At 33.0% G+C, this 24,592-nt stretch overlaps 2 protein-coding genes across 6 annotated transcripts in view; one reads left to right on the top strand and one right to left on the bottom strand.

Annotated features, from left to right (window-relative positions):
• LOC102800563 (uncharacterized) overlaps positions 1-18,473 on the top strand; it is a 56,120-nt gene extending 37,647 nt beyond the window's left edge. Inside the window, exons 3-10 of one of the 3 annotated variants that reach the window (XM_006822507.3) lie at positions 6,607-9,108; positions 9,730-9,798; positions 10,970-11,193; positions 11,604-11,760; positions 13,740-13,884; positions 14,396-14,532; positions 15,443-16,342; positions 16,622-18,473. In XM_006822507.3, the coding sequence (XP_006822570.3) occupies positions 6,607-9,108; positions 9,730-9,798; positions 10,970-11,193; positions 11,604-11,760; positions 13,740-13,884; positions 14,396-14,532; positions 15,443-16,342; positions 16,622-16,669 (4,182 nt within the window). In that variant the 3' untranslated portion in view covers positions 16,670-18,473. Of the gene's footprint in view, positions 1-6,606; positions 9,109-9,729; positions 9,799-10,969; positions 11,194-11,603; positions 11,761-13,739; positions 13,885-14,395; positions 14,533-15,442; positions 16,468-16,621 lie in introns of those variants that run through there. The other 2 variants (XM_085490464.1, XM_085490463.1) reach the window with 2 other exon arrangements.
• Positions 18,474-18,934: 461 nt separating this feature from the next.
• Positions 18,935-24,592, bottom strand: part of LOC102809658 (uncharacterized) — a 62,588-nt gene continuing 56,930 nt past the window's right edge. For all 3 annotated transcript variants that reach the window (XM_085490466.1, XM_085490465.1, XM_085490467.1), the window contains exon 16: positions 18,935-22,635. In XM_085490466.1, coding sequence (XP_085346592.1) covers positions 22,609-22,635 — 27 coding nt within the window. In that variant the 3' untranslated portion in view covers positions 18,935-22,608. The remainder of the gene's footprint in view (positions 22,636-24,592) is intronic.

The following is a 24,592-nucleotide window of genomic DNA, read 5'->3' as shown; positions in this document are numbered from 1 at the left end:
ATACAAGAATGACCTTCGCCTTGTAATCATTGCATCATTGCTACTGAAATACCAATAAGGTAAAATCTGTCTAAACTATTTCCAGTTGTTTTTGACTCCCATGTGCGAAGCACAAAATGGGAGTCTTTGCAGTTAGTGTGTCTGTATGTGTGTGTGTGTGTGTGTGTATGTGTGTATGTGTGTATGTATGTATGTGTGTCCGACTGTACCACTGCTATTTCAAGAACCATACATCGGTTTTTGATGAAACTTGGTGCATAGATGCTCTGGGCCAATGCGCAGATTTGATTAGGTTTTGGTAAAAATCCATGCTCGTTAATTACCTAATTTGCATGATAATTAGCTAATTTTTAGCTGTTCTATGACTGTTCCACTGATATCTAAAGAACCACTCATTGGATTTTGATGAAACTTGGTACATAGATGCTCTGAACATATGCACAGATTTGATTAGTTTTTGGTAAAAATCCGTGCATATTAATTACCTAATTTGCATGATAATTAGCTATTTTTTAGTGGTTCCATGACTGTTCCACTGATATCTAAACAACCACTCATTGGATTTTGATGAAACTTGGTACATAGATGCTCTGAACTAATGCTAGGTTTTGATTAGTTTTTGGTAATAATCCATGGATACTAATTACCTAATTTGCATAATGATTAGTCAATTTTCGGTTTTTCCACTGATATCTCAAGTACTAATCATCACATTTCAATGAAACTTGGTACATAGATGTCATATGACACTGCACAGACCTGATAGTTTTTATGGTAATATCAGTACATATAATTACCTAATTTGCATAATTAATTAATTTTCAGCTTTTGATATAAGTAGTGAGCATTACATTTCAATGAAACTTGGTACTTACATACTCAAGGACTATGCAGAGATTGATTGTTTCGGATAAATATTTGTGTATATTAATTACCTAATTTGCATAATTAGTTAATTTTCAGCTTTTCCACGGGTATCTCAAGTATTAATCATCGCATTTCAATGAAACTTGGTACATAGATCCTTTAGGACTATGCAGAGACCTGATTAGTTTCAGGGTAAATAATTCTGCATATTAATTACCTAATTTGCATAATTAGTCCCCATTCGGATCGGGTTCGAAATGGCCGACTGGCGGCCATTTTGTTTTAAAGAATTCAGTTCTGGATTCGTATCTGCGACATGCTTGGATTGATCGAGTTCAAACTTCACACACACAAGGTACATCATGTCACAAATATGTATGTGCATTTGTTTCATGATCTCATTAACGATAGCCAAATGGCGGCCGCTTTAAGGCCGAAAATGCATTGAAATCGCACATTTTCACCATTCCGGACCCGGATCTCAGTTATGCATGGACGGATTTCATTCAAATTTGGTACATACATTAAACATAATAGGACCATGATGCACGTCATTTTTTTTTTCGGATCAAGTTCGAAATAGCCGACTGGCGGCCATTTTGTTTTAAAGAATTCAGTGCTGGATCCGTATCCGAGACATGTCTGGATTGATCAAGTTCAAACTTCACACACACAAGGTACATCATGTCACAAATATGTATGTGCATTTGTTTCATGATCTCATTAACGATAGCCAAATGGGGGCCGCTTTAAGGCCGAAAATGCATTGAAATCGCACATTTTCACCATTCCGGACCCGTATCTCAGTTATGCATGGATGGATTTTGTTCAAATTTGGTACATACATTAAACATAATAGGACCTTGATGCACGTCTTTTTTTTTTTCGGATCAAGTTCGAAATGGCCGACTGGCGGCCATTTTGTTAAAGAATTCAGTTCTGGATCCGTATCCAAGACATGTCTGGATTGATCAAGTTCAAACTTCACACACACATGGTACATCATGTCACAAATAGATATGTGCATTTGTTTCATGATCTGCTTAACAATTGCGAGATGATTGCCATTTTAAGGCCGAAAATGCATCAAAATCACAATTTTCACAATTCCAGAACCGGATCTCAGTCATGCATGGATGGATTTTGTTCAGATTTAGCACAATGTGTTGTACATATGCAGGTGCATTTCGGTCATGATCTGCTTTGAATGTATATGTCTCTCAAATATGAACGGAACGGGGACGTGTCATTGACAATGACTTGTTAATTTTCAGCTTTTCTACTGATATCTAAAGTACTAATCATCACATTTCAATGAATCTAGAATTATGCAGAGACCCAATTAGTTTTTGGTAAATATTTGTGCATATTAATCACCTAATTTGCATAATTAACCAATTTACAACTTTCACACTGATATCTCGGGTACTAATCATCACATATCAATGAATGTTTATACATGGATGCTGTAGGACAATAGACAGAGTGGATAATTGTGGGTTAAAATCTGTACATATTAATTACCCAATTTGCATAATTAACCAATTTTAAGCTTTCACACTGATATCTAAAGTACTAATTTCCATTTTAATGAAACTTAGTACAAAGATGCTCTCGGACAATTTACAAGCCTAATTAGTTTGGGGTAAAACTCTGTTCATATTATTTCCCTAATTAGCATAATAATTCATAATTTTTTGGTTCTAATCACATTTCAATTAAACTTGGTACATAGAGTTTTTGTTACATTGCGCAGATCTCATTAGTTTTACAATCAAATCTGTTCATGTTAATTTTCTGATTTGCATAATTAGTTTTCAGCTAAGTAATTTCAAATTATATTTAATGTGTCTCCAATACTCTCAGCACATGGGAGTTCTTTCTAAGCTTTCTTTGATTCCCTATAGATTTGCTTTATAAACCCCAACTGGAGGCTGTTTACTTAGTCACTTTTGTTTATACAGGTTTCACTGTATACACCAGTCTATAGTGACCATTTTTAGGCAGATCCAAGGCATAATGTGTTAGTAACGTGTGTATTAAAGACCACACTTTCAGCAATATTTTTGCATATTCATCTTTGCCTAAAAACCGAATAATAATTAGCATTCTATTTTATAAAACAATTGTTAATTTCCTTTCGATTTTTATCAACACAAATAAATGTGTTTTTGTTGCAATTAACAGTACCATCTCTACCATTTTTTGGCCCAATATCGTGCAAAATATTTGAGTTGGAAACAAAAAATAATCCGACCTCCATATACAAACCACCTGTCTGTACAGACTATTTTTATAATGAATTCCCTTGGGTGATTGCTATATTTAATTCTACCAACATTCTATACAATAGTAATTTAATATGATGTACCATCTTTGAATGCATTAGTAGTAAAAGCCAATGAGAAATTGTTGCAGAATATTTTCTAATGTAAAGTCTGTGTAGAAGAAAATGAAACGAGTAAACATTTCCAGTAAAAAACATTGTTTACATTCAATGATGGGATCCTATTTTCATCATATGCTATGTAAACAAAGAAAAGTGTTCAAATGTGACGTCAATAACCTGGAACGCATTCAATGTTAGTGATGTAGTTTACCACATTTAAGGAAAAATATTGGAGCGATTGCAGATACATTTCGGAACGAATGCAGATGCAGCTTTTTACGAAACTGTAACTTCAATTATTTTCAGTACTTTCATACTAATAGTTCTTTTGTATTGCCTGCCATAGATGATATAATGACTTGTCTGCCATTCATTATTTTAAATTAGAACTGACATCATTGGGTTCCTGTGGGAGGAGTTGCTAGCTTGTACTAATGGATCATTTAATTGTGTTATGCTTATTAAATTGCATTCCCGCTTTGCAAAAATGTAAAACGTCCCTCCAGAAAAGGTTAAAAACTTAAAATGTGTTAAAATGATGCTATTTTAGCTAACAAATGTGATATATATATATTCCCATGATATTTCCTCTTTTGTTGACGTCAGCAGATGTGAATCTGGGCCACAGGCGATTGATGCTACTCTGGTGGTAACCATGATGTCAACCTGAAAGAAAAAAATTGTGTGATTACGTATTTATCACATGCATATTTCCACAGTCTGAAAAAGTGAAACGACGGAGTGATAAACTATTGATGAAATAAACTTTAATATAAATACATCATTGTGATCATCTCATATGCTATAAATTTTGTGATGCTGTGGTGTTATATTTCATGTGTATGCCTTGTGTATGCTGTGTAACAGTCCTGCTTGTTCATAATTTTTGCTCATATTTTTTTAGTTTTATCCTATTTATGTATTGGAGGGACTGAATAATTCTGAAAATACACCTGAGCTTGCCAACACTGACATTTTTTCCAACAATCCATAATTATCTGACTATATACATTGTTACAGACAACATTTATTTTCTAACTGATAAAGCTTTTATGATTTTTTGTATTCACTGTCATAAACTCTGCCTCCCTCAGGTGGTTTATTGATGGTCAAAATGATAGTGGCTAGAGTATTATTATTAGCCTTGGTGATTTACTGCACACATACATAGACGGCACAGAATTCTGTGTCTTCAATGAGCAGACTGATCTGTACGGCCCACTCACTGCCTTCCAGACTGATTCACCAATTTTATTACTCATAGATTTTTCTAGATAATAAACAGCGTCTAGTCCATATTATTGCTTCTTCTCTGTCATTAATGAACCAGTTTGAGTAGGCATATATACTGTGTAGTACTGTAAAATATTTTATTTTTGCTATTTTCACTGAAGGAATGAGAAATTAAAGTTAGCGAAAATACCTTTTTTCCTATATTTTACATTCAACTCATCACAAATCAGCGAAAATTCCAGCTAACATAGTCTAGAGTAACATTATGTTTGTGAATTAGTATGGTGCCTCTGTAAATCCCCTGTCAGATAAAAGAGTCTGATTACAAAGTGATTACTGGTTTACCTGGTGTTATCTGTATTTTGAGCTATAATCTCAGTGTCAATAGTGATTGAAGTTGTAGAAATTATCTTGATAATATATTGAACAGAGTCAAGTACATGTAATAGTCTATCCAAGTGTGTGTGTACACATGCTATCAAATAATTGTTGATTATATTATAGTGTTGTAGTGTTTATTATAACTGGTAATATTGTGTCTGTGTAGGCCTTTATTCATGGTTCGAAAACTAGGGGTAGGACCTCAGGATTTTATGGAAATGCAATTTGCTCCGGGTAAACAGAACAATTTACTGTATAAAGTAACAAAACGTTTAAAATGTAAATTAAAAAAATTGTTTATTGCGAGCAAATTCCTTGCTCTATATTGATGAATGAAGATCGAGCATCAATCTCTCTTTTGAAAATTTATATTTTGTAAACAGTATTGTGGATGCAGCATTGGGTGATTTTGGTGAATTATTGTAAATGCTTTTATTTGAGACAAGCCTAAATTGTTATAATACTATGTAGTACATTTTTAATTTCTATAACACCACTGTCATATGGTAGTCTCAAATGTATATGCTTTCCTTGGTGAAACTACAATAGGGTCTTAAAAAATCAGGGGAGACTTGATTCATTGTCTAATTCTGTCAAATATCAAAAAAATATCCAAAAACAAAAAAAATGAAGAATAATTGATTATATTCTAGTGTTGACTTTGGTTGAAAAATTTAGTCTTTTACTTGTCATTCAAAAGTTGTGTTCATTTCTTTTGAATAGTTATAAACTAGTAGCATACTTCTTTTGATGGATTGTTTTGTGCCTTTTGTTATATTAGATGTATTGACCCCATTAGAGACTTCCAGGTTTGTCACCTACATGTGTACACTGCTAAATATTTCAAATTGTTTACATTCACTTCTGTAAGGTGTTTTATATGGACACACCCTATGGTGACCTTTAACGCTACAATGGTGGTCATTCAACTCCATCACTTACTCATTCAACCAATCACAACACGTGATCAAAGTATTTTTCCATTAAATTAAGCCTGGTAGTTGTTCATGGTTAGTATATACACACATTTCATTGACTTCACTAATAATAATAATAATTATTATTAATAATAATAATAATAATAATAATAATAATAATAATAATAATAATGCCTTTATTGAAATCATATCCTATTCAGGATCTGGATTTTTAAAATACAATAAAATTTCAGATACATACAAAATGGCGAGACAAAATACTATTGAAGACAAAATGAAAACATAATAAAATAAAAATTAAAAACAGGGAGAGTCATCAAAAGCATGGGGGGGGGGGGCGTCTGTATTCCTACTTCTCGGTTTTAAGCAAGAGTCTGTTTCTCAACGAATTGGTGTTATATATCATTCATAGATTTACAAATCCCTTGTGCAGGCATTTTTTGAGCTGTCAGTTGTCAGCTGGATGTATTTTTTGCTGTGGTACCCTTTGTTTCACTAATGGTCTGCTGTTAAATCCATGTAATAATATTTCTCAAATTATTTCTGTTTAAATATATATAGAAAATTCACTGATTTGGTGGCATGGATATTTTGGTAAAATTTAATAGATTTTAAAATTTTTGTGCTGCTTGGTATGTTAATTAGTATATCTTATGATTTGGTTGATTTAGTAAATTTTAAATAATACTGACTTGTAAAGTTTACAATACACAGACTATGAAAGAAAGTTTTCTTTAAATAACCTGTCTACCCTCCAAAATAATGGTTCTTTCCTAAAACTTTTTTTTCCATTTACAGAAGAGTAAAGAAATAACAAACATTGATGAAGACAATATTCAGGATTTGAAAGAAAAAGAAATTTCAAAGGACAGTGCAGTTATTGAGGAGACCGCAAGGAGACCCTCATCCTTGAGTTTACTACAGAGTACAATAGCAGCCCTTGAATTTGACAATCCTCAAGAGAATACGTACAGTACAGTAGATAAAGATAAAGAAGAGTTCATTGCTGAATTGAGACGATATTGTGATGCTGGTGATATTGAGAGCAATACAACTGAGTGTTTGAAGTTAACAAGTTCAAAGCTGGGCCCACAAAAGGTTGGTGAAAAAAGCACGAAGGTCGAAGAAAGCAGTGTTTTTTCCACAAAAGAACACAAGGACCAGGTTGTGCCTGTAGCAGAGGAGGTTATACAACCAAAGACTGAGTCTGTCAGTACAGAGTCTGCAATAGATCTACCACAATTTACAAAACAGAATTGCATTGTGACATCACCAGATGAGATTTTCCATCTTGAGAAATCGTGGGAATCTCATCGCAGCAGTGGATCTCGGATCAGTTCCAGTGATTTTTCTTTTGACGATTCAGAATTCTTCGATGCTAGTTGTAGCGGCAGTTTTAGCAGCACGCACAGCTCCACCTGGAGTGAGTTCAGTCCTAAGAGCTCGCTAGAGCTTTTCGATGCTTACAAACGACGTAGTTTAGCATTGGATTGTAATTTTTCTAAAACATTTGGAAATACAAGACAGCCAAGTAATTCATTCAGTGGTGATATTGAACTCGAGAAGAAAAAAGATTACACTTTATCTCAGGCTAAAAGAATTAAAGAAAACAATCGCAAGACAATAATTCCTTCATCTAATGAATTGTCTTTTATAACAATACAACTTAAAGATAAAACACATTTACAGAAGTCTAGTAACAAAAAGAAGATCAGAATGAATAGAAAACTTTCACTAAGTAGCAATATTTGGCAAGCATTGGCAGACCAATTGTCGGAGGATTCAGCATTTTTTGAATCTCCGCTGGCATCATCAGATATCCTTAAATGGGATCAGAGAGGATGGTTGGTCTGCCAATCAGAGGGCAGGAAATACTGGTGCATTGTGGCGGATATTCTTCTCTGTCTTTTTGATTCACCTGAAAGTTGTAAAGCTGAAAAAGTTCTTGTATTGCCAGGTTATGAAGTAAAACCATTGATAGTTCATCTTTCTGAATCTCAAACCACTGCAGTGTCAGGAATGGGGAAATACCAGTTCAAGATGACCCATCAGAATGCTAAAGGGGCGGAGTTTGTTTTCAGTGTTGAGAATGAACAAGAGTTGTCCCACTGGATCAGAGTGATACGACTTGCTTCAACGTTGGACTGCGACTTCTCAAGCGACATGGATGATGACGACTCTTCATCCTCTGATGATACTGGTTACCTGGGTAACCTTAGCTGCTATAGCAACAATAACAATGACTTGGAATTACCTGCTGCCAAGTACCAACTGCCATGTTTATCTCCTGATATAACAGGTGGGATTGCAAATAGCACTCCTGGTAAAACATTTTTTGATCTCACAAACGATGAACAAAAGTCTGACCAGAAAACTTTTAATACTGAAAAAAGTAGAATGATTTTTGATAGTTCGTTGACGTCAGTGTCGTCACAGCCGATGTCATGCAATAGTCTTGGCCATAGAACTGCAATGAGAAACAGTGTGGGTTCTTATGATAGGAGTGTTAGTGTTGAGGATTCACAATGCTCGTTGGTGGATGGGCTTCTAGACAAGGGAAAACATGACAGAGCATCCACTGAACCATCAAGAAGCCTTGGAATGAAACTTGCCCAACGAGCACTTAAAGTCAAAGATCGAGTGAGTAGTTTGCGTGTTAACAAACAACACAGGCTAGCAAGTAATGATACAACCACGGTCAAATCACTTTCAGATATTCGAATATCCGGTGAACTTCAAAGAAAAACTAAGAATACTTGGGTCAACTGCTGGTGTGTGGTTAGCCAGAGGAATCTGTACGTCTTCAAAACACATCAACCGGAAGAATTAGTTGAAAGCATTGTCCCGCTGCTTGGATGCAAAGTTTCCAAATCGCAGAAAGAGAAAGTGCCGAATATGTTTAAAATTTCTCACCCACATTATAAAAGCCTGTATTTGCAGGCTTTCAAGTTTTCTGAAATGTTGCAATGGATTGACGTATTGACTAAAGCGACTATACCCATGCGTGCAAGCTATTCTGATTCAAAGTTGAAAACTACTAGTACTTTAAAACCGACAATACCATTGAGTAAATCTGCTTCGTTTAATATGCTGCATGACAAATTTGGCGCAGGGCCTATCAAGAAATCCAATGGAGTCGCAAACGGTAAAATTACCATAGAGTCTCCAGTAGCAAGAAAAACTAACATGGAAACTCTCAAAATGTCTAAAGCTAGTTTTCTAGAGGGATATGAAAATGGAAAATCTAACGTGGATTCTCATGATCTGGATGACATTATAGATGAACTTGCTTCAATTGAGGTAAGATATTTTCAACTGCAGAGATTGTTTTTTTACGTTTGTGGCTCTGGTGTACATAGAAAAGCCTGCAAGATGTGTGTTACCTGATAAAATGGTTTTTAACTGTTGTTATTCAATTATCAGTCATGGGTGTGGTTTTCATCTAGTGATTTTGATTTTAAATTTTTCTAATAAAAAAATTTTTAATGTAGCAAATAATAATAATTGAATGAAATATGAATTTTGTGAACATGGTTGTAATTTTAAAATTCATTTAATAAATTGTTGTTGATACTAGATTTACTTGCAATTACTGTACACTACAAATTCATTCAGAAACAATTTACCTGGTCACATGACCAGTGATTTGAGTATATCAAATTTGATTCCATATATTATGCTTGTAGCAGTACATTTCTTTAACAATTCAATTTTCGATTACATAAAAGATGACAGATTTGCAGCCATCTTTCTTTTTGTCCGTATTATTTATCTTATTAAGCATGATTAACATTTCCCAAAATTTCAATGGGACTTGTTATAATAAGACTGTATAATTTACTGTCTTATTTTCCAAAGTATTTTGTAAGCTGACCTGAAGGGAAAATTATAAATTGTAATTTGTTTTCTATCATATTTCAGGATCATGATGATGTGTTTGTTTCATCTTCTGCATGTCACTCTGAAGATGATAGCAGTCAGTCAGATTTGGTAAGAAAATTGTCCAGTATACATTGTATGTACAGGGATAATGGTTAAAAGCATGTGTGTATGCTCCGCTTTATTGATCTTGTAGGTTTGAGTGCCCACTCAGAAATAAAAACAAATAGACTCCTCGCTGGGTCAGATTTATTTAATATTCAGTTCTTTTTTTTATGTAAAAAAAATTAATAATTTCTTCAGTTAGGTTAACTAATTTTTGAAGTTCCAAAATCCTCCACTCTCTAAGTTTTCAAATGAGGGAACCCCTTCAGATAACAGTGTCCTGTTGGATGGGGTTTGTAATGCTGTCTGTCGTTCATTGGCGCAAAATACCACTGACTTGTAGTTTGAAAAATAAATACCTTGATATCTATTGCAATATGTCTGTAATGAGTTTTCCTAAAATAATGCCTCTGAATGCAATGAAAAAGTTTTCATAAAATAAACATGCATGACTTTTTTGCATTTTTTCAAATTCTATTTTAAACCTAAAGCCAATTTGGAATTAGGCCCATTTAGAGCAACATTAACAGAACGAAAAGAGTGCCAACCATATTGCGTTGTTCGCCATACACTGTCAAATTTATGTGAGTTTTTCTTGTAAAAACGCGAACCAAACAGCCCTTTTCAGGGCCACCACACACTCCAAAAAGAGAACTGCCATACCAATCATGATTATTTTAATAAACAACTTCTTTAATTTTTAAGATTTAACCTATTGTCGAAGCTCGACAAAAACCCCCTGGGCTTATACTCGAGGAAGCCCTCAACTCGTTAAATGTCTAAAAATAAGGGGTGGGCTCATACTTGGGGGGAAGTGCAGTAATATGCAAAATTTTGCAAAAGATAATGTAAATAAAATGATCTTTAAGATCATTGTCTGTTTACTGCAAATTGAATGTGAAAACAGGACAAGCAAGGGTCACAGCGCCATAATGGCATCAAAATATCACATGGATTCATTCATCAAACAGGAATATATTTGCAGGCTATACACAATTGATGATTGTCAATTCAGATGAAGTACAGGTATCCCAACATATTCCTCTCTGAAAAATCATCTTTTTAAGATTAAGCTATAAAAAATTAAATTAAATTCAAAAAAAAAAATCATTAAATTTTTGGAGCAGGCAATCAGCACCTTTCATATGTTATATAATTTTTTTTTTTTATACGACAGGAGTTTTCTACTCCGAGGCCACTTCGAAAAAAGAGCATTCATGGGTCATTAGGAGATATCCCTGGTACAGCATTACAGAATAATGGTAAGAAAAACAACAAGAATGTCAAAAGTAGTAAGAAAAAACTACGTGCCAAGACAGTTATTCAGATGCCAGCAGCAGACTGGACCAACCCTACTAAGGCTGGATATTTAAACCGAAAAAATAAGGGTCCATGGGTGAGGTAAGGCATAGATTGTGATTGGTTGACTTATCCTGTAATGACATCATCACAAAGCATCATGTTATTAATGTTTAATGAGGCGATTCAATCTAATCAGCCGAAAATGAGTACAACAAATTTTTATTAAAAAAATATTCAGTGAAATGTGAAAATAGCTGACTTTTTTTTTTTTTAAAGTTTGACAGAAATGATTCATGTGCTGCTCTTGTTGTTGTCTAATTGTGATTTGTTTTACACATGGTATATATTAATGCCATATTGTATAAAATACAATTACTGCACCAAATGTATGCATGACTTCCCTTTATTGTAATATATTCCACAGAATATTAGATTCTGCCATAAATAATAAGTTTTTGTATTTTGTCTTATCAACATGTACTTATTGCACTTTTTTTTTTTTTTACCAGATGTTGGATAGTTTTGAACAATGATACATTGTATACGTATAAATCACCTGAAGACACTCATACCTTGGATACCATCATGTTGCCAGGATACAGGATCACCACTGATGTCAGAACTGCATTCAAGTCAAGAAAACAAATGTTCAAGTTATCACATGAGGTGAGTTACTCACTAGCATGTGTTTTGCTAATTCTAACATAGCTAATTCTAGTATTGAAAATTCTAGCATGATAATTCTCATAGTTCTAATTTTAGTACCGGGTAATGCTAATTCTTGTATTCCTTGAACTGTATGAATTTTTAAAATTCTAAACTTTTGCAGTTTTAATCCAACTTGATTAAACAAATTCAGTTCAATTCACCACCAGTTCCCTTTTTTCATCACAAATTCACAAAATAGTCCCGTTTATAGTCTGCACTTTCCTTCAGAAGAATGGGACAAAAATAGCCAAATTGTTTGAGTAAAAACTGAAAATTGACTCAAATTTTGTCTGTTGGCTCCAAAACTTGGGTTCATTTCCAGAAATATTGAAGAATGTAAGAGAGAAGTGCAGAAAAATTTTGGAGAGAAAATCTGGTGGTGAAAAAGTTAATATAAATGAGTTGAAGTCATAATTTCATGTAACTTCATATCAAATTGACATCTTGATATTCATCGTTGTGCTTAGCTTGGTGCTGAAATACAATTATTTATAGTATTTACTAGTGTGTTTTTATTTGAAACTTGTCAAGCAATATTCTTTTATACAGACTGAGAACTAGCTACATTAAGTCTTTGAGCTGCTGAAAACTTCTCAACCGATTTAGTCCAAAGCCTAGATACCCAATATTATCGGGTTTATTTTGTACTTGTTCTAAGGTGTCACACTTATATTATTTCATCTTTAAATACATTAATATTCCCTAGTTGACATGCAAACAACATATACAGCTTGCATGTGAATATGTTTTATCTTCATGATAGTATACCATTCGCCCTCACTGTTTTATCAAACTTTCCAGCATAATAACTAATGAAGACATTGACGTCATTATATGCTTAACACAATAAAGTTTACTGGCCTTTCTGTCATTGACTTGGAAAGGAGAAAAACATGACCAAGTCAAAGAATACAGAATCAATATTATTGAACAAATGTTTATCAGCATGTTAATGACATTTTATCAGTTGTCAGGGGATTTTAAAGTCCATTCTTGTGTTGTTGAGATATTTGTGTTTCTGTGTTCCAATACCTATAAATTATGTTATATCAATTAAACAATGATTGCTCACAAAGTCACCCACTTTGGTACCAGTTTGTATCATGGTATTGCTGTAACTTCATCAGCATTCATAGGTGAAAGCGTCATATTTCTGCACCATGTTGTGGATAACGTTAATGTGATAAACTTGTCAGTACATGCTGTCATGACCATATTGGTCTGTTAATAAACACCCATGATATCTAGGACATATTACTATATCTAGGCTATAACAGGATAACATTCATGTTTTGAAAACCCTGTACCCTGGATTCACAAAATGTGTGGGGGAACCTAATTTTAATACAGGGCATGCAGTTTGAAGAGATTGATCCATACCCATGTCTAGCACTCCTAAAAATCAACACCCACGATAGAAAATTATCACTTCCAGTCTGTACCATTTTGAAGATATTTTAATGGCACAACTCCCTAACCACTCGCACTACTGTGTTCAGTTTTAGCTCCCACACCATTTTCTAAGACTATGCCTTAAATCTCAGTACCTCGACTACAGCGCAGTAACCACGTGACTTTCAAACTTACGGGGTCTACACGTTTTGTGTTCCACGGTACAAACCATGCATAGTAAACAATGTTTTGCACTGAATGGCAATATATAATGCAATGAACCATCATATCAGCCATTATTGAAGTAGACTCTTGTCTGTCATTCTGTTGCAAAAACATTTTTCACAGTTATACTACAAACTGAACGGGACTATATCATTGACAATTGACTTGACTTGTTAACATTTTTCTTTGTCAAAATAACATTTACTGTGCTAAACTTATTTTTGTTGACAGGGCAATTATCTAAGTACCTACACTTGTATTAAAGTAGTAAAGTAAATTCCATAAAAAGTTTGATTTCATGTTATCATTTTCTTTTGCAGGGTGCAAGATCAACTTACTTTTCATCTGAGTGCGAGTCTGAGATGATGGCATGGGTGAGCATCTTGAGAAAAGCAACTCAGAAAATATCGGTGGAAGGACTTAACCTAGAAAAAGGAAGCAGTGTTCACTTTGAGAAAACTCAAGGTAATGTACAATCTATATTTATGAGTTTTCTCCATATAAGAGGTCACATGACTATATGCAAATATCATCTGTTGACTGTGTGCATGACTCAAAACAATGGATATCACAGCACCAAACAGTTATATGTTACTGCTTGTCTTCAGCTCAGCCACCAAACATCCTCTTTAAGAGTAGCCATGATTTTATGATTATGCACAGAGACTGTGAAACTCATCCACATCATGCGGCATTACCAGACATATTGTCTGTTCTCCAAAAAAATAATATATGTGGAATACTTTATTTTCGCTGGAATTAATTTTCTGAAAAGGCTTTTTGGCCGTTTTGCTTGGAATTTATTTTCACTGATTTTTGATGAGTTTAACGTAAAATACATGTATAGGAAAAAAAGTATATTCGCTGAATTTTATTTTCACGGAATCATGTCTTCAGCGCAAATAGCGAAAATAAATTCCAAGCGAAAATAAAGTATTCTACAGTATATCAATTCTAAAATGTTGTTTATTTGTAGCAGAGGAAAGGGAAGCTTTAAAAGAAGAAAAACAACAAGAATTTCAACAACATCTTGCACAACTTCAAAAACAGAATCTATTGGAGGAAGTCTTGCATAATAAAAAAGAACTGAAACAAAAAGATGCAAAACCAAAGGTAATTGAAAATAGGGTTGTTTTAGTATAATCTTTTGGCAATGATTTTGGTGAGAAAATTAACATCAGGAACATAGCATCAGGAAAGATTGAAATGTTTGAAAAATGACGCCTAATTTAGAGTAGTTCACCTGTGTGTTCTGCTCGATTTCATTCAAATTTTACACATGCATCATATCATACATATGCACATGTATTTGAGTAAAGATGACTGAATGGTGGCCATTTATAGTGTAAAAATTGTTCAAAATCAAGCATTTCTGCTATTCCAGAACTGGATCTTGGTCGTGCATGGACATTTATTTCACACCTGATTCCGATTCTGATTCAAGATGGCTGATCATCATTTTAGTGCTAGAAATGCATTATGAATGTCATGGGTAGAATAAAGGAAGGAATCACAAATAAACTGACTGTGAAAAAAAAATGGACGAGGACTTGTCCATTTTTGTGCTGAAAAATCATCAAAATCAAGCATTTCTGGTATTCCGGAACCAGATCTCAGCTGTTTACCAATGGATTTTGTTCAAACTTGGTACATACATTGGACATTATGGGACCGTGATGCACATCATTTTATTTTTCAGATCAGATTTAAAATGGCCGACTGGTGGCCATTTTGTTTTAATTAATGCTGTTCCAAAGCAATATCTCTCATTATGGACAAGTACTTGTTTGATGATCATACATGTATACAAGATGACTTAATGTCAACCATTTTAATGTTCAAAAATCATCATAATCAAACATCAGCTTCTGGATCTATATCTCTGACATGTTTATGTTCCAGCTATATTACTATAAACAAAACTATATATCTTAATTTGATAACTAACAGAGACTGTGCCATGCATGGGCTGTTTTATGTTATTCAATTCTTAAACTGAATATATATATATTTTAATTGACAGACCCCTGCAACAAAGGAAGAGATTCAAGCAAAATATCAGAAGTCAATCGAGGAAGAGGAGTTAAAGACACTGAAATACCAAACGATCCTCAATAAACGCAGAATGTCGGCACAATTAAAAACTGATGATTTGACAAAGAGGATGACTGAGGCTAAAAAGAAGAAGGGTGTGTCTGAAACAGAATATGCTGCTATGGAACGAAGGCTTGAGGAGTTGAATGAAACATTGAAAAAGGTTGAGGGCAATATTACTAGAAACAAAAATATGAAAGAAAAAGTTGTGGAAAGTTTGAAAGATAAAAAGGAACTGGAATTGAAAATTGTTGCCCAGCAACAGAGAATGAAACTGCATCGAAAAGCAGCAGCTGAGAAAGCTCTTTTGACAATCTCAGAAACAGTTGGGCAGATTTCGCCGAAAGCATCGGAGCAGATCGCACGAAGGCAACTCCCGGATACTACTGCTGCGAGCAATGGTAAGCGTAAAGCTAGGGCTTTACCAGTAATACCTGTTAACTTATCCCCTTCAGTTTCGATACGCAGTGGACTGACAGATTGCGGAGGTGACAACTCATCAGAATATTATGACAAACTGTCGCTTAGCAGTTCCATTTCTACACATTCATTTGTCAGTGAGCGCACAACTTCATCCGGTGAGACTTCTCACACTTTGGCCCCTTCAGATGATAGAAGTCTGAGTTCATTGGAGAGACAAAGTGCTTTTGAAGATGACCATTGCAGTGATAGGATTGAAGTCCCACGGGTTGTCGTGGTATCAGCCTCTGATGATGGGGAAGATATCCACTCAAATAATGGAGATTTGTTGAATACAGAATGCAGTAAAAGTCCCAGAATAACACCAGTTATAACTGAAGTTAGTGCTGATACAATTGCTGAGATTGAAGTAAGTAAATCATGTGACCTTCAAAAAACATTCCGATTGGCCACTGCTTTCAGTTTCCAGAAGCTATTGAGTGAGTTTCGTTGCTCACATTCAAAGGGTTAAACATGTCAAACTGAAAAAAAAAAGGATTATGTGTGAGCGACCACTAGAGGGTGCACCAATATAATGATGTTTGCAGGAAATACAAATAAATTCAATTTCTGTTGGATACAAAAACTTAAATCTAGTGGAATAATGAATTTTAACTTACAGTCCATATTAATTTTTTTTGTTTTTCAGGCTTTTGAAAAACTTGCTATGGATATGTTAAAACGAGATATTTATTAAAAAAGGAAGTGAAATAAATTCATTTTAGTGAATATTAAGGCTGATTCATGCATTTACGTGTCCAGTGGAATATGGTCGTAGGAATGAAAAGTCATGTGACTAGTGATTAACCAATCAAGAATGGTGTATTGTACTACAGCTTCTGATTGCTGGTAAACCAATCAGAGCGAAGAATGTGATAATCCACCAATCAACAATCAAGGAAAGAAGTTGTAATTTACAAGATTTCAAGAAGCTGAGAAATATGATTGTCTTCTGAGCCATGATCATAATATTGACATAATCATAATTTTTTATCGGATGAGTGTTACTTTATTTTAAAAAAAAGACACATTTTGGCTACACCTGCTGCTAGTTATTTTAAATGTTTTAAATCATTTTTACAAGATTCAGTTTTAGTTAAAGGGTAGTGATCGTCGTGCCGCGTCCTGTTCGATATGGGACTCATAGCGACGTATACAACGCGTGTAAAATACATTGTTTGGTTGCATGAAATTTGAACACGCCCTACACGACGACTACCACGCTTTAATTTAGTTTATTCGAGCATCTGCTTTCTATTTACACTTACTTTTCAAACAGTTTGCTCTCAAGAGCATTTGGATTGTAACCAAACTTGATTATGAACTATTTTGTACTGCAGTACATGATTATTGAAATACAAGATTGCATAAGTTCAACAAAATGGTAGATTAAATCATGGCACAATCTGCAACAACTTTTTTTATCTTGAATAAACCGCAGAGTTTATAAATTAAATTTTATTTAGGATATACTGTTTGAGTATGACAACTGTCATTTTTTTTTCTGGTTCTTTATAAATATGGTGAATACTATTACCATAGCAGGCGATCTATCCCAGTCAGGTTTCACTGATGAACATACATTCACCTGCTAAAATAGTTGTTACTTTTTAAAAGACAGTATGTTTGTATGTGAAAATATATCAGGATACATTTTACAGGTAACTTTTTTTCTGGTGATGCCAGAATGATCTTTAATTTAGTAGAATATATATATCAGTAATTTTGTTATTTTAAATGAGCTCCTGGAATGGAACCAAAACAAAATACCATGAGAAGGGTAACAAATCACCTATAAAAAGTTTGTAGCTACATAAATACTATCGGTACTCATACAATAAACTTTTTATTTTTCTTCCTCCACATGTTTTTCTCTCATCAAATTTGACTCTGAGCAACTTTACTATTTTCTCCAGAAAAGTTAAATATAATTTGTTTTCAATGTATGACATTACATTTAAAGTTGTGCAGATGTTGACATTTAACTGCACAACTTGGTAAGAACACTGAGCAAGTTTCACGCAATTGAGGCTTAAGAGGAATTTCCACCCTGCAATAGTTAGAAATCTAGTAAAGTTTTTTCAAAAAAGAATGATAAACTTAAATTATCACCTGTTGGTAAAATGGAACCTTTTTCAATACTACTGTAAAATAGTTCCAATTTCGCTGAATAAGAATAAACTTATAATACAACCATGATTGAGGGCGGTATAATGACCTGCAGATACTAAAACTTATAGAGGGCAGTATAACGCTAATTTGCAAAGCAGAATTTTTTATAACTTTCTATGGTAAAAATTTAGTATAATTTTCACCGACACATTGACATGTAATATTGATATAGATTCAATAAAATTTTATTTGTTTAATAAATATTTGTAAATGTGCATCTTGGTATTATATCTGATGTTTTAGATAGCATGTTGAGGATCTGATGGTATTAATAGTTACATTAATGTCTGTCATTTAAGTACATAAATACAATTTGTATCTTTTTGGTTTCCACAGTGTCATCATTCAACTGTCCAATGGGATTATATGCAATTGTACTTTTTCCCATAATGCACTGAGCCAAATACAGGTCATTATTACATTATTCACATACTATGAAAGTGCATTATATAGCAAATTTATCAAAATACTGCCAGGTAAATATACAATTCTTGTATGTTCCTAATCTTGTATTCATTCACTAAAAAATTTGTTTTACCCTACCACACAGATTAAAATACTCTTTTCATCACCAGTTCCCTCTTTCATCACAAAATAGTCCCATTTTATAGTGTGCTCTTTCCTTAAAAAAAATTAGACAAAAATAGCTAATTTTGTAAAAACAAACTGAGTAAAAACTGAAAATTTCCAAAAATTTATGTATATAAAAAAAAATGCAGAAAAATTTGGGCAAAAAAGTCTGGTGGTGAAAAAAGATTCAGAAATGAACCTTAAAATTATATCAAGGCACTTCTCAGCTTTTCAATAATTTTTATTGAATTTTTTCAGCATAATATACATTTTCTGGTTATTATTATATTACATAATTACTACTTTCATAATGTGGATATTTTCATAAATACTTGTTAGAATGATCCACAAACACTGGTCAAAGGAGAGATGCTGGCTGACCTTTTGAGTACATCACTTATACATATTCTAATTACCAATACCGAATTATGGTCTGCAATAGGTACAATAGAATTAAAACAAGCAGCCTATCGGCTGAGATAGCTCCGCTGTTAGCAATGCACATTTCAATTAAAGAACTGAAGACGTCATTAGAAAATTAACAATATGTATAGTATCAAAGCAATCGAACTTACAGTTTTTAACAAGAAGTCGAAAATATCACTTTCTACCAAAAATGACAAAAATATTCACCAAAATTAGAGAATTGAAGATATCATCACGAAATGAACAAATCTGAGAAAGGTCCACATGTAGTATCTATATATGTAATATCAAAGCAATTGAACTATTGGTTTTTAACAAGAAGTCGTAAATATCACTTTTTACCAAAAATGACAAAAAAATTCACCAAAATTAGAGAATTAAAGATATCATTACAAAATGAACAAATTTGAGAGAGGTCCACATGTAGTATCTATATATGTAATATCAAAGCAATTGAACTATTGGTTTTTAACAAAAAGTCGTAAATATCACTTTTTACCAAAAATGACAAAAAAATTCACCAAAATTAGAGAATTAAAGATATCATTACAAAATGAACAAATTTGAGAGAGGTCCACATGTAGTATCTATATATGTAATATCAAAGCAATTGAACTATTGGTTTTTAACGAGAAGTCGAAAATATCACTTTTTACCCAAAATGACAAAAATATTCACCAAAATTAGAGAATTAAAGATATCATTACAAAATGAACAAATCTGAGAGAGGTCCACATGTAGTACGTATATATGTAATATCAAAGTAATTGCACTTGTGGTTTTTAACAAGAAGTCGAAAATATCACTTTTTACCAAAAATGACAAAAATATTCACCAAATTTAGAGAATTGAAGATATCAACATGAAATGAACAAACCTAAGAGAGGTCTACCCAAGGTACATATTCAGCAAGTATCAAAGCATTCAGACTTGTAGTTTTCAAGAAGAACTCGAAAAAGTAAAACATTGACACGGACGACGACGGACAATCACTCATATGATAAGCTCTGCTCGACAAAGTAGATAGCGGAGCTAATCATGGAAAGTTGGTCTGATATAGTACAATTTTACTAGAATGTCTTCTTGGTAACACACAGCGACGACAAATAAGCAAATATTTTGTTTGCACTGGAAGCAACACTCGTATAGCAGATTTAAATTTTGTGTAAACAATATATTTTACACAATTGTTGCATGGGACCCACATGGTACAGCTGGTAACTATAGTGCTTTACAAACTATTATGCATATTCAAATTTTATGCAGTCAGGCTATGTACTGTAACTTAACCTTTTCACCACCAGACTTTCTCGCCCAAATTTGTCTGCACTTTTTTTTTTAATTATTCTTAATATTGCTGAAAATAAACGCTAATTTTGGAGCCAACAGACAAAATTTGAGTAAATTTTCACTCAAAACAAATTGGCTATTTATGTCCCAATCTTCTGAAGGAAAGTGCAGACTATAAACGGGACTATTTTGTGAATTTGTGATGAAAAGAGGGATCTGGTGGTGAAAAGGTTAACTTTCATTGCTAGCAATTTTCATGTAAGTTGCTGACACTTTGTGTCATAGTACCTCAGAAGTGACTCATAGAAAATGAAAGCGGTATTTACAGTGGTACTCTTAACGACTGACACTCAAATGAACATAAAACAACTTACTGTGAAATACTTTATTTTCACTTGGAATAAATTTTCGCTGTAGGAACGATTCAGTGAAAATAAAATCCAGCGAATATACCTTTTTCCTATATTTTACATTCAACTCGTCAGATATCAGTGAAAAATTAGCAAACACCCAAAAACACTAAAGTATTTTACAGTAATTGACTAAAGTATGGAAACACAAGAGGTATGTTTGGTAACCCTGTGATGTGAAATATTGAATAAAGAAATATTAATGAGTACTGTATGCATAAATAACATTAGTTCTCAAATGAAATCATACACAGAAAATTGTGATTAAATTTACAACAATTGCAAAAAATAAATTTAAAATTTGATAAAATAAATGTTGAAAAAAGTTTTTTTTGGAAGCCTAAATGAAAGTCCAATGGGGATAGTATTGTTTCACTCATATTAAAAATGGTGTGATTATGGAATGTTGAACAGCGTGTGAATTAGAATATATTTTTTGTCATGGCTTTGATTGAGTCTCAAATCATGTCAACTCAATGAAACGTTAAATTTTCTCTGATTTGATATTTTAATGGCATTCACATGGCCACAAGTCATAAAGTTGCCTTCCCACTTTGCAAATATGTGAATCACTCCTACAACAAGATAAAATCATAGTATGTATTCAAATGATGCCTATTCTGCCCTCCCTTTCTCGACCATTTCATTTTGAGCGTACAGAAGGATCTTATGCTTTAGATAAACTTACAATGTAATTTATCTTCATGTGTTTATTGTTTACAAGCCCTGTTTAATTTATAAGGATCACTTGAAATTATATTTTGCAGCAAATTTTTTGTTTACTTGTCCACAATCTCAAAATTTGATAATTTATATATTGGTCAGGGGATGGTACATGTACCTCACAATGTTGCAAAATGGGAATATAACTTTAAGAACCCTAGTCACATATTCATTAAAGTGAAAAACAAGGTAACAAAATAAAATACGACTTTAGAAAACTTTGGTATCTGGACTCGGCAAATGCAATGAGAGACCTGAGGCAATACAAAACTGTTTAAAATAGGTAAATAACTAAAAAATTCAATTTTATTTACTGGCAGCATTTCAAGTATTAAGGGACAATTAAGGTTTCACAACTTTATCGAAGTGGGTGGTGATATTGAATGAAAGTTTCACTAAATAGAAGGTCTCTTGATTGTTTTTTCTAATGAAATTATGTGTAGAGTTAAGTAAGATTGCAATATTTAAGAATTGCAACAAGCGATATTTTGATTTTTGTGCATGATTTAGATTATCTGTTGAATGAATATTTTAAAAACACAAGCGTGTAAGATTTCTGTTTATGCACACAGAACATAAATTCACTTCAGCAAATATTTAATGTTGCAAAGTTTACTTTTTGTATTGTCAGAAAATGAAATGTTAAACTCAAGTACTGCACTGTCCAACATGATTAGTTAATGTTTTCTAGCCTCGGAACACTCTGCAAAATAAAAAGGGGGCAATGTTTTTTAGTTTGCAAACAAACCCTCCTACATACACACTTCATAATGGGTCAGAAACCTCTATCTAGTATAACACAAACGATAGGATAAAGCTTTCTAGATATCACTATGGTGATAAGGAAGTCCTATGCAAATAAACATAGTCTAATACCACAGCAATCCCATTGCAGTCACATCATATAATCAATCTGTGGTGAAAGTTGTTCGACAGCAGTAGAAACAAAAGATTGTTAGATCTCAGCTACAGAGGGCAGTATCCACATATATGAAGGTTGGTGAAGCTTGTCATCAGGAATGATTGTGAGATTGTAAGAGTGAAACTATTTCCTTGCCATCGCCTCAAACATCTGAAGAAATAAAATTAGACATGAATTTAGAGTTGTTAAACTGGATGATGAACTCACATTAACAGATAAACAATCTAGATATTTTTATATGATGAAGAAAAAAAAGTACAATTTCAAGATTGGTGGACATCCCATAGCACGCATTAAATATTTGCATAAACTACGGTGGATATCATTCACAGTTTTGATGTTTAGTGTGAAATATACTAGTAACTGATAACAGTACGTGGGAAAAACAAATCAAGCGACGGTATCGTGTTTATTGCTGCGATATGGGAATTTCAGACTAAATAACAAAAATTATACTCTCAAGTAGAAAATTTCTAATAAGGGAAACATTTCTGACAATTTAAATCAAAGAAAGCTTAGAAAGAACTCCCGTGTGCTGAGAGTATTGAAGACACATCAAAAATTAATTCAAAATTACTTGTACATGAGATATTGATGGAAAAGCTGAAAACTAATTATGTAAATCAGGTAACTAATATGAACAGAACAGAACAAAAAAATTATGAATTATTATGCTAATTAGAGAATTAATATTAATCAAAATTAATCAGGCCTGTCTATTGTCCTAGAGCATTTATGTACCAAATTTTATTCAAATGTGATGATCAGTAATTGAGATATCAGTGTTAATTAATTATGTTAATTAGGTGATTAATAAGCATAAATATTTACCAAAAACTAATTGGGTTTCTGCATAGTTCTCTTTAAAAGTTTCATTAAGATCCAATTTGTGGTTCTTTATATATCAGTGGAAAATTATGCAAATTAGATAATTAATATCCAATTAAAACTAATCAGGTGTCTGCATAATCCTAGAAGATCTATGTAGCAAGTCTCATTGAAATATGATGATTACTACTTGATAAATCCAAAGCTGAAAATTATGAAAATTAGGTAATTAATATGTACTCATATTACCTTAAAAACTATCAGGTCTGTGCAGTGTCCTATGACATCTATGTACGAAGTTTTATTGAAATGTGATGATTACTACTTGAAATATCAAAAATTGAAAATTAATTATATATGCAAATTAGCTAATTAATATATACTGATATTACCCTAAAAACTATCAGGTCTGTGCAGTGTCCTATGACATCTATGTACCAAATTTCATTGAAATGTGATGATTACTACTTAAAATATCAAAAGCTGAATATTAATTAATTATGCAAATTAGGTAATTAATATATACTGATATTACCCTAAAAACTATCAGGTCTGTGCAGTGTCCTATGACATCTATGTACCAAATTTCATTGAAATGTGATGATTACTAATTGAAATATCAAAAGCTGAAAATTAATTAATTATGCAAATTAGGTAATTAATATGTACTCATATTACCCTAAAAACTATCAGGTCTGTGCAGTGTCCTATATCTATGTACCAAGTGTCATTGAAATGTGATGATTACTACTTGAAATATCAAAAGCTGAAAATTAATTAATTATGCAAATTAGCTAATTAATATATACTGATATTACCCTAAAAACTATCAGGTTTGTGCAGTGTCCTATGACATCTATGTACCAAGTTTTATTGAAATGTGATGATTAGTACTTGAGATATCAGTGGAAAAGCCGAAAATTGATTAATCATTATGCAAATTAGGTAATTAATATTGCACAGATTTTTACCCAAAACTAATCAAATGTGCGCATTAGCTTGGAGCATCTATGTGCCAAGTTTCATCAAAATCCAACAAGTGGTTCTTTAGATATCAGTGGAACAGTCACGGAACAGCTAAAAATCAGCTAATTATCATGCAAATTAGGTAATTAATATGCATGGATTTTTACCAAAACCTAATCAAATCTGCGCATTGGCCCAGAGCATCTATGCACCAAGTTTCATCAAAAACAGATGTGTAGTTCTTGAGATATCAGTGGAACAGTCAGACACACATACACACACACACACACACATACACACATACAGACACACT

This window comes from Saccoglossus kowalevskii, chromosome 15, assembly GCF_978046115.1.
Source record: "Saccoglossus kowalevskii chromosome 15, keSacKowa6.1, whole genome shotgun sequence".
Classification (NCBI taxonomy): domain Eukaryota; kingdom Metazoa; phylum Hemichordata; class Enteropneusta; family Harrimaniidae; genus Saccoglossus; species Saccoglossus kowalevskii.
The sequence above is the reverse complement of the archived record's forward strand: the minus strand, read 5'-3'. Positions and strand labels throughout refer to the sequence as shown.